Genomic DNA, 15,232 nt, shown 5'->3' on the forward strand with positions numbered 1-15,232 from the left:
GGGATGCCGATGGTCAGGAGGACGAGTCGTACAGTGATGAGGATGACTTGTATCCTAGCACATGGGTGCCAGAATTCATTACTAGGGGTCCTTTCCTACAGAGGGAAGGAGGCTTCAATGAGCCTCAGCCAAGTTCCAGGGTATTAAACCCAGACACCCCTTCTTTTGTGCCCCAAAGCTCCACACACTTACCTGAGAGACCTACCCATGATCTTCAACCGGAATCTCCTCTTGTCTGCTCTGAGAGTAGTGGTTCAGTTACACATCCTACTTCACACTGTAGGGCCCCAGACTATATTGTTGTTGATATTCCAGAACCTGGTATGACACACATCTCACCTGTTAGAGAGAACACAGATCTCATCACCACAGACCCTGTAGTCACAGACACTGACAATGTAGCATCTGAGAGTCTGGAGTCTGAGAACACAAATGTCAGGCGTTCTGTCAGGGAGAGACGTCCGCCTCGGAAACTCACCTATGATGAGCTGGGGGAGCCTTTAACCTTGGCCATCAGTTCGTTCTTTCAGGCTTTAGGAGCTGCTATTTCACATGTATCTGCACCTGTAGGGGCATGTATGCATGCAGGGACTCATGCAGTCTAGAGGGGGAGAGTGTAACCCTGATTATATTTATAGCACTTAGAAATATCGGGTTCCTTGAATGCATCGTAGCATCGTCTGATAATTTAATTTTCGGGCTTGTCCTGAACATAGCACCTGCAGCTCTCGTGAGAGCAAAGGTGTGGGACAGAGGAAAGACCGGGAGAAAAGGAGAAGGCAGGAGAAACTCCATGCTGCCGTGAAGCACGCTGCTTCCTAATTAGCAGAGGAAAAGAGAGTTTCCGTAGGCATTTGGAAAGAGCTGCTGTTAGTGGTGAACCAGAACCCAATACCTACCCGAAGGAGTCGGAGTGGGCTGTAAGAGAGCCTTTGTCGGAGTGTCTCTTCAAACTTTTCGAACTATTCTGACTGTTTTTTTTTTTGAGGGACAATTCTGTCTGGGCCAATTGAGGAACTGCCCCATCGTGGTCCAGGACGCCATTGCTGTTGTGGATGTTTGCCGTACCAGGAGGGCGGTAGGAACAAAAAAACAAAAGGAAGTTCACCTGAGAGCCACCCTTTTAATTATTTTGCTACTTTTCTCCACCTGAGACTCAGGTTGTTTTTTGGCCCAAGATACACGAGATAAACTGACTAAAATTGACGTCTTAAGGAACTGAAGGTTGTCAACCAGTAAATGGTGAAGTGGTACCACAATTTCTTTTCCTTTTCTTAATTTCTTTTGGGGTATTGAAATATTTCATTGTTTGTTTTACATCCATTTTGGTTGTTTAAATTATTTTTGTGATATGTTTGAGTTCTCTATTTTGCTTTAAAGGTATTCCTACTGAGCTGAACAAGATGTTTACATAAAGCTAAATTTCTGTTTCATAAATCTGTGGTCCTGTGTGTTGTGTGGATTGGAATGGCCATTCATTCTTACAGAGCCTGCTACTGCCAATCTCCTTCCCAACCTAGTAGATCGGTGAAAGTGAATCTGAGTAACCTTGTGAAGAATCTGAACTGGAAGATTGTAAGTCTAAGATTTTTGGTACAAGACTCACCTTTGTAGATATTATTTTTGGGGTCAGTACAGATCTCTATGAGATAGAAGACACACGTCCAGGTTACACATACGCTGAATACAAAGCAGCTATTGGTTTAGCTTAGTTCAGCATAAAGACTTAAGAGAGGGGAAACAGCTAGCATGGCTGGGTCCAAAGATAAATCCATCCCAGGTATACCTACAAAGATTGATTCTCACTTGTTTGCTCAGCACAAAGTCAATGAGAGAAAACAAGTTGGAGTAACGAGTTAGTTAGAGCTTTAACTGTGATGTTTAAGTTGAATTGCTTAACTATTTCTGCAAGTTCGAAGTGTTTATACAGAGCTAACTGCTACACTTTAACTGTAGAGCTATGCTACAAGAAAGCAAATGAGCTTCTTGCCAGAAAGACTTTATCAATATTTATCCCTCCAGCTCTGAATGATCAAAATTGTATCATAGTGTTGTTCCAATGCAAATTTACTTTATTGCTATCATTAGCTAATAATTGTGTGATACATTCTAATCTACTTGTCCTATTATTACTTCTTATTTCTTCAAAAAATAGCGCTCAACCCTTCATTTTTTTTCAAAATTCCAGCTAACCTTCTTCGTCAGTATCATCTCCATTTTCTGTAGGGCCAAAGGGAGCATCTTTGAGCTGTACAGAAATAAGAAATAAGACTGGTAAGCAGATCATAGCAAGATGTGAAAATAGAGAGTTGACAATAACAGCCTCATAACCGATGACGGTAAATGTGAGACACTGATGCAATTGAATCTGTTCTAAAAGTCTTCAACTGCTGATGGGAAACTTTCTTGAAATAATGAAGCACGACAAGTAATTATAGGTGGCATCTTAATATGTGGCATCATGTTTGCAAAACTTTAAAAATGTTACATACACATTCTTTATAGAAAGGACACCCCCCCCCCCCCCCCCAATACCAAATGATGATGCAATCTCTGAACAATTAATAATGTCACAATCACTATTTGGTCAGGAGTTTTCACGTCTCATTTCATGTATTCTCACTCATTATTTATTCAATTGAATAATGATCAGTGATGTCATAGTTAACAATACAAGAAGTGGCTTTACAAGTGATAATGTGACATCTTAGCGTGCTCATGTATGATGACTGAAAATGTCACAGGCTGCTAATAGCCTGTATTAATATCAGTGGCAGGCCACCTCCATTAGTGTAATGGGGCTGATAATGATGATTATAGTTTCAACACAGAGCTGTCTGCAGCAGCCAGCTGTAAATGATGATCCAGCAGCTCTGGGGGTCTTTATCCTATTCCCTATGTGAAGCATTTACCCATAACCACACAGGGATTTACAGTGCAACTATGTTACCTGCAAACACATGGTGAACCGGGAATCTTAGAGATTCAATATGTTGATTCCAGGTGAAACAGCTGCCTCATGCAGTCAAAAAAATGTAGGAGTAACAAGCATAAAACAAATCAGATCATTTACCCCACTGTTAAACTGAATATAGAATCAAAGTCATGCTGGTGCTTTTCAGATGTTGTTTTATCTATTGCACCGCACAAAACAAAAATGAGCCAACAGTTTTCCAATCCACTGTTCTGGTTGTCCTTGAGATCATTTCAGCTGCCACTTCAGTGAGTCTCAAACCCCCAGGAGGAGCTCCACAGTTAGCTACAGTCCTTGTTCTCTTCTCCACAGGACTAACTCCAAGCTGGAAGGCCGCTCCAAGCAGGACCTGCAGCAGGTGGAGAACTCCTGCCAGCTGCAATCCAACACTGCTGACTTGAGTCTGTTCCCAGGATACAAGACTCACTGAGAAAGCTGCTGAATATATTGTTCAGTTAAGCATTTTTCACAACATGCTTAAGTGATTATGGATTATTGCCTCAAGAGGAAGAATTTGAACGTGACAGGATCTTGTTCACAAGTGACGGCATGAGACAGACAGACAGATTGCAGCTTTATCAGCAGTTACGAGGGCGATCAGCGCACTGATCTGTTGTGATGATGAGGAAGCTTAGCCAAAAGGAAAAGCTTTCAATTAACTGGTCCATCTTCATTCCAACACTGACCTATAGTCACAAGATTTGAATAGTGACCAAAAGAATGGATACAATTGGCTGAAATTTGTCTCCTTTCGAGTGTGGATGAGCTCAGCCTTAAGGTAAAGTGAGGAGATTGTGCATCTGGGAGGTGTAGATGTGAGGCTCCTCTACTTCCAAAGGAGTCAGCTGAGGTAGTTCACAAGGTAGGCCCAAGATACACGAGATAAACTGACTAAAATTGACGTCTTAAGGAACTGAAGGTTGTCAACCAGTAAATGGTGAAGTGGTACCACAATTTCTTTTCCTTTTCTTAATTTCTTTTGGGGTATTGAAATATTTCATTGTTTGTTTTACATCCATTTTGGTTGTTTAAATTATTTTTGTGATATGTTTGAGTTCTCTATTTTGCTTTAAAGGTATTCCTACTGAGCTGAACAAGATGTTTACATAAAGCTAAATTTCTGTTTCATAAATCTGTGGTCCTGTGTGTTGTGTGGATTGGAATGGCCATTCATTCTTACAGAGCCTGCTACTGCCAATCTCCTTCCCAACCTAGTAGATCGGTGAAAGTGAATCTGAGTAACCTTGTGAAGAATCTGAACTGGAAGATTGTAAGTCTAAGATTTTTGGTACAAGACTCACCTTTGTAGATATTATTTTTGGGGTCAGTACAGATCTCTATGAGATAGAAGACACACGTCCAGGTTACACATACGCTGAATACAAAGCAGCTATTGGTTTAGCTTAGTTCAGCATAAAGACTTAAGAGAGGGGAAACAGCTAGCATGGCTGGGTCCAAAGATAAATCCATCCCAGGTATACCTACAAAGATTGATTCTCACTTGTTTGCTCAGCACAAAGTCAATGAGAGAAAACAAGTTGGAGTAACGAGTTAGTTAGAGCTTTAACTGTGATGTTTAAGTTGAATTGCTTAACTATTTCTGCAAGTTCGAAGTGTTTATACAGAGCTAACTGCTACACTTTAACTGTAGAGCTATGCTACAAGAAAGCAAATGAGCTTCTTGCCAGAAAGACTTTATCAATATTTATCCCTCCAGCTCTGAATGATCAAAATTGTATCATAGTGTTGTTACAATGCAAATTTACTTTATTGCTATCATTAGCTAATAATTGTGTGATACATTCTAATCTACTTGTCCTATTATTACTTCTTATTTCTTCAAAAAATAGCGCTCAACCCTTCATTTTTTTTCAAAATTCCAGCTAACCTTCTTCGTCAGTATCATCTCCATTTTCTGTAGGGCCAAAGGGAGCATCTTTGAGCTGTACAGAAATAAGAAATAAGACTGGTAAGCAGATCATAGCAAGATGTGAAAATAGAGAGTTGACAATAACAGCCTCATAACCGATGACGGTAAATGTGAGACACTGATGCAATTGAATCTGTTCTAAAAGTCTTCAACTGCTGATGGGAAACTTTCTTGAAATAATGAAGCACGACAAGTAATTATAGGTGGCATCTTAATATGTGGCATCATGTTTGCAAAACTTTAAAAATGTTACATACACATTCTTTATAGAAAGGACACCCCCCCCCCCCCCCCCCAATACCAAATGATGATGCAATCTCTGAACAATTAATAATGTCACAATCACTATTTGGTCAGGAGTTTTCACGTCTCATTTCATGTATTCTCACTCATTATTTATTCAATTGAATAATGATCAGTGATGTCATAGTTAACAATACAAGAAGTGGCTTTACAAGTGATAATGTGACATCTTAGCGTGCTCATGTATGATGACTGAAAATGTCACAGGCTGCTAATAGCCTGTATTAATATCAGTGGCAGGCCACCTCCATTAGTGTAATGGGGCTGATAATGATGATTATAGTTTCAACACAGAGCTGTCTGCAGCAGCCAGCTGTAAATGATGATCCAGCAGCTCTGGGGGTCTTTATCCTATTCCCTATGTGAAGCATTTACCCATAACCACACAGGGATTTACAGTGCAACTATGTTACCTGCAAACACATGGTGAACCGGGAATCTTAGAGATTCAATATGTTGATTCCAGGTGAAACAGCTGCCTCATGCAGTCAAAAAAATGTAGGAGTAACAAGCATAAAACAAATCAGATCATTTACCCCACTGTTAAACTGAATATAGAATCAAAGTCATGCTGGTGCTTTTCAGATGTTGTTTTATCTATTGCACCGCACAAAACAAAAATGAGCCAACAGTTTTCCAATCCACTGTTCTGGTTGTCCTTGAGATCATTTCAGCTGCCACTTCAGTGAGTCTCAAACCCCCAGGAGGAGCTCCACAGTTAGCTACAGTCCTTGTTCTCTTCTCCACAGGACTAACTCCAAGCTGGAAGGCCGCTCCAAGCAGGACCTGCAGCAGGTGGAGAACTCCTGCCAGCTGCAATCCAACACTGCTGACTTGAGTCTGTTCCCAGGATACAAGACTCACTGAGAAAGCTGCTGAATATATTGTTCAGTTAAGCATTTTTCACAACATGCTTAAGTGATTATGGATTATTGCCTCAAGAGGAAGAATTTGAACGTGACAGGATCTTGTTCACAAGTGACGGCATGAGACAGACAGACAGATTGCAGCTTTATCAGCAGTTACGAGGGCGATCAGCGCACTGATCTGTTGTGATGATGAGGAAGCTTAGCCAAAAGGAAAAGCTTTCAATTAACTGGTCCATCTTCATTCCAACACTGACCTATAGTCACAAGATTTGAATAGTGACCAAAAGAATGGATACAATTGGCTGAAATTTGTCTCCTTTCGAGTGTGGATGAGCTCAGCCTTAAGGTAAAGTGAGGAGATTGTGCATCTGGGAGGTGTAGATGTGAGGCTCCTCTACTTCCAAAGGAGTCAGCTGAGGTAGTTCACAAGGAACTACTGGTCTGCCCAGGTTGCCTCCTGGTCACCTCCCTTTGGAGATTTTTCAGGCACGTTCAGCAAGGAGCAGACCCAGAACTCACTCGAAGGATTAAATATCTCTTTTGGGCCCTTGGTATTTCCCAGGAGTCCCTGGGTAGTGTTGCTGGGGGAGAAATGTCTGGGCTTCTCTCTTGAACCTGTTACTGCCTCGACCGGACCTCAGATATGAGGTAGAAGATGGATGGAGAGAATTAATTCCCCATAAATCCAACTGTGAAAATGAATATCCTTAGATATGAGCATCCACTACAAAGCCTTTATAACACGCTGAGTGAGGTAGAAAAACGCCTTCCTCCTGTCAAGTCTGAAGCGCAAAGCAGCCTGTTAACAGTACACATGAATGAATGAATGAATGAATTAATTAATAACAATTCTGTACATAAGGCCAACCTCAGAAATCCATGCAGCTGATGCACTCCATGTAGCTGTTTCTCAAACTGAGAGCAAAGCACCCTCATTTATCCCTAATTGCACCATTACAAAGAGACTAGGTCACAATGTAATGCCCTTTAACTCAGCAACTCTTTCAGGACATCTGTAATTACGTTTTAAAAGTTGCATCAAATTGTTGTGATTTTAATCAAGATTGTTACTTTGTAGGAAAATGAAAATGAATAAAGCTTTCATGACATGAAAATACAACCATGTCAGATGATTAAATCCAATCAATGAGTGACCACCCCTCTGTTTCTTTGACCTGTGAATGTCTAGGGCCTAATGGTAAATATTTGTTAAATGCTTCTTAAAACTGAGACACTAAAGCAACCATAAGTGACACTATACATCCTACTGTGAAGTCACTAAATATAAACATATCAAAACAGGTTTTCTTGAGGTTTCTGTATATGCTCCCTTTGGGTCAGATATTGCAGAACTTTAACATCAATTGTCACAGTTATACAGCCGATACACAACTTTATGTGTCTCTGTCACCAGACGACCGCAGCCCAGCACACATACTGTGTCAGTGTCTGGAGGAAATAAACTCCTGGATGAGAGAGAATTTTCTACAATTAAATGACGACAAAACTGAGATCATTCTGTTTGGTAGCAAAGAGAAGAGGGTCAGCATTGGAAAATATCTTGAGACTCGAGCCCTTACAATAACTGACCAAGTTCAAAACCTATGAGTGTTGATAGACTCAGATCTCACTTTCAGCAGCCACATCAAAGCTGCCACCAAGGCAGATTTTTAGCAACTCAGAAATAACAACAGAATTAAAGGTTTTCTCTCTCAAAAAAACCAGGAGAAACTCATCCATGCATTCATCTCCAGTAGACTCGATTACTGTAATGGTCTTTTAACTGGACTTCCCAAAAAGAGCATTAAACAACTGCAACTCATCCAGAACACTGCTGCTAGAGTTTTAACCAGGACTAAGAGATCTGAACACATATGTTCAGAGAATAAAAACCCAGCAGAGCTCTTAGATCCAAGGACTCAGGTCAGCTGGTCCAGTCCAGAGTCCAGACTAAACACAGAGAAGCAGCATTTACCTGTTAGGCTGCAAACAAGTGGAACAAACTGCCAGTGGGAGATTAAACTGTCACCAAATGTAGACATTTTTAAATCCAGGTTAAAAATCATTTCTTTTCTCATGTCTATGTATGAAATCTGCACAGTATCTTTTAATTTATCTAGACTGTTGCTTGTTTCAATTAATTTGAATTCATTTTGATTGTTTTTATTTCTTTCTATTTATATTCTTTTACATATTCGAATACTTTTTCTGATCCCTGCTGCAATGCTTTTATTTTATCTAAGGCACTTTGAATTGTTTTGTACATGAAATGTGCTATACAAACAAATTTGACTTTGACTTTATAATGTAGCCACCCACACCAGACACTGGAAAAATCAATCGGCTCAGCAAATTTGATTGCACTTTCAATTCTTGTGTATTATGAAATTTTACCAGAGGATTAAAGAAACAATCAAGTGCATTCAACTGTCTTTCAATAACAGCTGTTATGACTTGGAAGGTTAGTGAAGGGAAAAAGAATATTGGGTCACTAATGTTCAGAGTTGTTCCTCTTAAAATCAAAAAACCCTAAATCTGATTTTATGGAGGTGCGTTAAGCAGTTGATGATCTATTTGGTCTAAATGGCACAGTTTATAGCACCTGGCTGGGTTTCAGACATTGATCATGTCTGACAAGTGTGAGTAAGATTAATAGTTATATATGATGCTACACATAGATCTAAAGATCTATGTGCGATAATGTCAGTGATGTGAAAAAAACGTCAACAATGACAACAATGAACATGGCACAAAACGCTTATGTCAAAAGAACAAAATGAATTTATTCTTGCAGGCTTGGAACATATTTGGAACATCAGTGAACATCTCATGTGTGGCTCATGTTTTCTTTTAATGGTAAAAACCAAACAGGATCCATCTCTCATAAAAAGTCCTTAAAGGTGGACAACTCTGATGGTTGTCAAGAGGATAAGTGATGAGCTGCATCAATCTAAGCTGTGTAAGCACACAACAAGAATTGATAGCACTATGGTTCCAGTTTTATCCAGTCCAGGCTGTGTGGGTCTATGTTTAGACTTTGCTACCAGCTCAAAGCATAAGTCATGCTGTCAATATTGGGGTAAGATGCCCCATGGTTAGTTACTGCTGTGATGGTGGCCATTATAATGGCTGCAGTTTCATATCTGCTAAAGACACACAACACTCAAGAGCTATTGAGTGTTTATTCAAAGTGTTTATTCAAAAGTTAATTCAAAAGATTGTCAAATCTTACACAGTGGTGCCAGTGTCACTTTGATCAACAGGCTATTCCATGTTCATCTCCTATTGGCTGGCCAGTTGATGCAGGAACCTGAACTACTGACACTCTCAGAAAAGTGTTCACAGCTAGCTTTGGCTGCAAGACCATTAGAGCAGTGGTCTTTGAGCCTCTCTCACTGTCTGATGTGGGATTACTGTTTATAGCCACGTTTAAAGTTATTCCAATGATTCTTTCACATTTGTCATCTTACATCTGGGACAGGCGAGATAGCATAGCGTAGTGGACACACTTTTGTATTGCTAATCTTTTTAAAGTGTCCTCAGTTGCAAATCTTCCCATCTTCTGCTTCTTTATGCTGCACTGCACAAATAATCTGGTAAAAACTGTTTTTGATCCTTTATAACTTCATAAAATAAATAAAACGTTCTAAATCTCTGTGTATAGGCAAAAATATGCTACAATTCTGTTAATAAAGTGAATGAGTCAAGATTTGTGACATCTGTGACATTTACCCTGAATGGACACCAGAGCACTGTAAAGAATACATTTTGCTGATTGAAGCAGAGTGTAAATCGTACCTGATTAAGTTACGGACTCTTACACTGTGTGCATACAAAGGCTGGCACACACAGGATCAGGAGACATTCTAAAACCTGGTAGTCCTTAGAGCATAGAACAACCAAAGGACTGAAGCATAAAAATATCTTCAAGTCACATACTGGTGTATGGTGTGAGCAAAGTGAGAGCTGCATGTTTAACAGCTGGACTGATTAACATAAGGATGCCTCTGTTCTGTCAGATGAGCAGGAGACAGAGAAATTAAACCTTTTTTGAATGTTTACATTTGGATATGAGGGCTTTCATCCTGTGCATTAGACAATTAATATCCACAGGGTTGCCATACAATTGTTACCAGAAATGAAGGCTCTTGAAAACGCTGTTACATCATCAGAAGTCGTTTAAGTATGTTATTACAGTGAGAGAGTTCACTCACTCGTGTGCAGTTGTTAGCCTTGGGCTCCAACTCGGTCACCTTGGTGATCTGATTGAGGAAGTCAGACTCCTGCATCCCTGGCTGCGAGCCCCGCCGTTTAAACTGTGCCCGTGGGTTCGCCAGGATCACCTGGAGATTCACTGCAAAACCTGTGGTGAGGAGGATGAGGAAGGAGGACACAGACAGAAAGGGCGGGGACATTAGCCACTGTGGATTAAAAGACATTATGAGTCTGATATAATCACAGCATAAAATGACAGTTAATTAGTGATTCCAGTGACGTTGATAAGACTAATGAAATTCATTCACCACAGGGGTTTGCCATCCTCCTGTGATAATTGTACATTAGAGGAAAAACTTTGAAGGTTGAACTTTATTGAGATTGTGAGATTAGTGTTAGAGAAAAAAAGGAAACAAATTAAATGGAAATGCTAAAGCTAGCCCCCTTCTGCTGCTTAACTTAACCTTGTGCTACTCAGTGTGTGTGCAGAACACATCATTCACACATCAGATGTGTTGGCTGACCTTCAGGCCAGAGGTCTGGAGGTAGCATGCGCTGAATCTCTTTTACTTATTTTTGCCTCCACCTTGTTGACCCTTCACTGTGAGAACAAAGTGCTCAGAGATGGAGCTGAAGACTGACTGACTTTATCCATTTCTTAAATCTTCAAAATAGCAAAACATGTAAAAGTGTCTGAAACAAAGGCTTGGGAAACCCTGCATGTAAACACCTTTTTTTGTCCAGTAAAGAGGCATTTAGTTCTTGTTTGGCAGGTTTTCATCCATTCTTCTTGCAACTGGCTTTTAGTTCAGTAATATATTTGCATATACTACTGTTTTTATCATTGAGTTATTATGACGTTTAGATTGAGGCACTGAGAGGGCCATGGCCAAACCTTCAGCTTGGATCTCTCAAAGTACTGTGAATTTCTGATTTATGTTTATCATCATTGCACTGTGGCGACCTGTCCACGGTGTACCCTGCCTCTCGCCCGATAATAGCTTGGATAGGCTCCAGCCCCACTTGCAACCCTAAATTGGATTAAGCGGGTATAAAAAAATGGATGGCTGTATCAGAAACCTTCCTATTTTGCTTCTTATTCTTTTTTTCCACAAAAAATGTCATGTTTGCTTTCAAAATTTGGTGGAAACCCATTCCTCCATCTACCAGTGGCTTCAACACAAACCAAAAGCACGATTAATCCACCCCTGTGCAAAACGGTTGGATTTGTCTGGCTTTTCTTCACATTTTTGCTCAAAGACTTTTTCATAATTGACAGTAAATTCAAAGAATCTGCAGGACTTCTTTAATTCCATGATAATGCCCTCACTTTCTTTAGAAGTTTTACAAACTCTTGAAGGTCCTGTAACGAAAGAGGAAATTCAGGCGGCAATATCATCCATGCAATCAGGGAAGTCTCCAGGTCCCGATGGGTTCTCTGTAGACTTTTACAAAAAAATCTCAATCTGGCCCCAATCTGGCCCCATTTCTGTGCCAGGTTTTCACAGAATTGTTCGACTCTGGGGCTCTCCCTCCATCATGCTACCAGGCCTGCATTTCTGTATTGCTTAGGAAAGACAAGGACCCGACTGACTGTGCTTCTTATAGGCCTATATCTTTGTTAAATACAGATGTTAAAATGTTGTCTAAGTTACTGGCGCTCAGACTGGAAAAAATGTCTTCCTTTTATAATTTCCCCTGACCAAACTGGCTTCATCAAAAACTGTCATTCTTTCTTCAACATGTGGCGACTCTTTAATATTATTTACACACCTAACCACAATACACCTGAATGTCTTATTACTATGGATGCTGAAAAAGCATTTGATAGGGTTGAGTGGAATTATTTGTTTTTTACTTTAGAAAAGTTTGGTTTTGGCTCTTTATTTTGTTCCTGGATTAAACTTCTTTATTCCAGTAACACGGCTTCAGTTTTAACTAACCGTCAATATTCTGAGTACTTTAGGCTGCATCGTGGAACGAGGCAAGGCTGTCCTTTAAGCCCTTTGCTGTTCACCCTTGTAATAGAGCCACTAGCAATTGCACTCTGTGGCGGCAGGGACATGCAAGGTATTTGGAGGGGTGGCATCGAGCACAGAGTCTCACTCTATGCCGACGACCTGCTTTTATTTCTTTCCAACCCGCTCACCTCCTTACCCGCAGTACTTAGTATACTGAACGGTTTTAGTAGACTTTCAGGATATAAAATTAATCTGAATAAGAGTGAACTGTTTATGATTAATGAGAGGGCTCAAGATCAGGATCTGGTAAATATTCCTTTCAAGGTGGTCAACGATCACTTCAAATACCTTAGGATTTGTGTCATGAGACAATTTAATTTCCTATTTAATAGTAATTTTCTTCTCTACTGGAACAGTGGAAGCAAAAGCTGTCAAGATGGTCTCCAATATTTTTATCTGTAATTGGCAGGATTAATTCTGTAAAGATGATGCTACTTCCTAAATTTCTATATTTGTTTCAATGCCTCCCCATTCTGTTTCCCAAATCCTTTTTTAAATTTTTAGATTCCGTAATTACTTCATTTATTTGGAATGGTAACCACCCCAAATTGAGGAAAGCTCTTCTTCAAAGACCCAAACCAATGGGAGGTTTAGCCCTTCCAAATTTTCAATACTACGACTGGGATGCAAATATTAGGTGCATGTTGTATTGGAGACATTTCCACCTGGAACCGTCTTCTCCTGTTTGGGTCACCATGGAGTCTTGTTCAAACAGGACGGTTTCACTACCTGCAATTTTAGGATCACCACTTCCTCTTGTACTGTCTTCACCTAGCTATAATAAGGTGGTCCACCAATCTCTTAAAATTTGGTCTCAGTTCAGGAAAAATTTTGGCCTCCAGTCTTACTCACTTCATAGCCCAATTGCTGAAAATCACCTTTTTGTTCCATCAGTGAACGACATTTCACATCTGGCACAGAAAAGGCATAAAATGGTTTACGGATTTATATGTAGATTGTCAATTTGCAATTTTTTCTCAATTGTCTAACAAATTTGATGTTGCCTCTGTCCAATTTTTTCGTTTCCTACAGATCAGACATTATATGACAGCATTAAAAACCTCCAGACAACCCTGTTGATGGGTTTTTAATGGTCAAACCAACCTCTAGGGTCATAATATCAGTTCTTTACAATTTAATTTCAAAATTACAATGCCCTTCCGTTGATGCAATAAAGTCCAAATGGGAACAAGACCTCAATGATAAGATTAAAGATGAACTGTGGGATTCTATTCTGGTTCAAGTTCATTCTATATCAATGGGTGCGCAACATGCACTCATTCAATTTAAGATAGTTCACCGGGTTCCCTGGTCCAGGATTAAGTTGGCGCACATATATCCAGAGGTAGATCCTACTTGTGGAAAGTGTGGTAGCGCTCCTGGTACTTTGCTTCATATGTATTGGTCCTGTCCTTCATTAATACATTTTTGTAACTGGTCATTTTTGTAGTGGTCCCCAATCTTGACCTGACAAATTCCAAACTTAGGGTGTTAAATTTTTCATTACTATTCGCCAGGCTAGTTATTTTACTTAGATGGAAAGACCCTTTGCCCCCCTCGCATTCACAATGGATTAAAGACATAATGTCCTGTATGGACTTAGAAAAAATGCCAATGCTTTATTGCTGTCTGTTTAATGTTTTGGAAGGGAACTAAAATGTGAAAATTCTGCTGCTCTCAGTGTTGTACATTGCATTGGTACTTTGTATAATAAAAATACCTTTGAAAGAAAAGAAAGACTTTTTCAGAATGAACAGACAGAGCATCTGGTGGTCAGGGATGTCAGGCACCAGAGGGTTGTGGAGAAGTGTCTCAGAAGATTGGGCTTGCCTCCCACTGTGCCATTGGATTGGTATCTGTGGAGTTTGGATGCTAGCTGAATACCTCAGGCTCTTTGCTGTGCTCTTTGAACCCTTCCTCAGCAGTTTTTGTTGGGCCCACTGCTGTCTGGCTTGGACAGGGCCGCTGCTGTAGGGGAATCCTGATGTTATATGGGATGGTGGTGAAGAGAGAGTGTGTGTGTTTTGGGGATTGGGGGAGGAGTGTTGATGGGTAACTGGTCTGCAAACGATTTAGGTAGGTGGCAAGTAGTGATGACGAGATGAAGCCTCATGAAGCACTGAAGTAGAGCCCTGCGTGGTACTGTTTTCTTCATCCCGCTCCTGCTAAATTTCTGACCATTACCGTCCACACCCGCAACGTGTGTTACACTCCCGCCCGCTCCCGCAAAACTTTGAGAATTTATGCCCGCACAATAATAGAAATGCATTGATTTTGTGTCTTCTCCCGTCCCGCAGGAGAAAACACGTCATTTTATTGGCTATTAATAAAGAGATTCATGGACAATTGAGAAACTTCTCCAAATGTCAGACTTGCCTTGCTTTGTCTTTGTGCTGTAAAGCCCTTCTTTGAGCTTCCTTTTCACATAATTTATTGACATCCTGTCCCTAGGATACATCCCGACAGTGTTGCCAGGTGGAAAATGTAGTATTATTGTACCAGAGACACAAAATGATCGTATTGTGAGGGAAATTATCGTACACCTGTCATAACCAAAATAACAAGTCTATTGATGCGCTGTAGTCACTCTAGTGTTGAATAACGTCTAACAGGCACTCACGGCTTTGCATCAGCAACCCCACAGTTGCGTTAGGCTAAATGTCCTCCATAAACAATGACGAGTGGGAACTAATGAGCCAAATCATGAGGCCTGAAGGCCATCTGTTAGGAACTTCTGAGGCAAACGCATGCACGTCACTTGTGGCTCACATAGAAAAGCATGATTTGGCTTGAAACTTCTCACATGTAATTGGAAATGCCTTCAGGGTTCACAAAAAAATCCGACAGACCGTTGCGACACGCTGATTACAACCGATTAAAACCACACATTCACAGAATGGTCAAATTATCATATATGTGG

The 15,232-nt window shown here is 40.3% G+C and overlaps 1 protein-coding gene across 1 annotated transcript in view; it reads right to left on the minus strand.

The window, feature by feature from the left end:
- b3gat2 (beta-1,3-glucuronyltransferase 2 (glucuronosyltransferase S)) overlaps positions 1 to 15,232 on the minus strand; it is an 81,974-nt gene that overhangs the window by 11,711 nt on the left and 55,031 nt on the right. The window contains exon 3 of the mRNA XM_072391487.1: positions 10,291 to 10,439. Within this exon, the coding sequence (XP_072247588.1) occupies positions 10,291 to 10,439 (149 nt within the window). The remainder of the gene's footprint in view (positions 1 to 10,290; positions 10,440 to 15,232) is intronic.

Source organism: Leuresthes tenuis, unplaced genomic scaffold, assembly GCF_036924035.1.
Source record: "Leuresthes tenuis unplaced genomic scaffold, fLeuTen1.0.hap1 SCAF_8, whole genome shotgun sequence".
Classification (NCBI taxonomy): domain Eukaryota; kingdom Metazoa; phylum Chordata; class Actinopteri; order Atheriniformes; family Atherinopsidae; genus Leuresthes; species Leuresthes tenuis.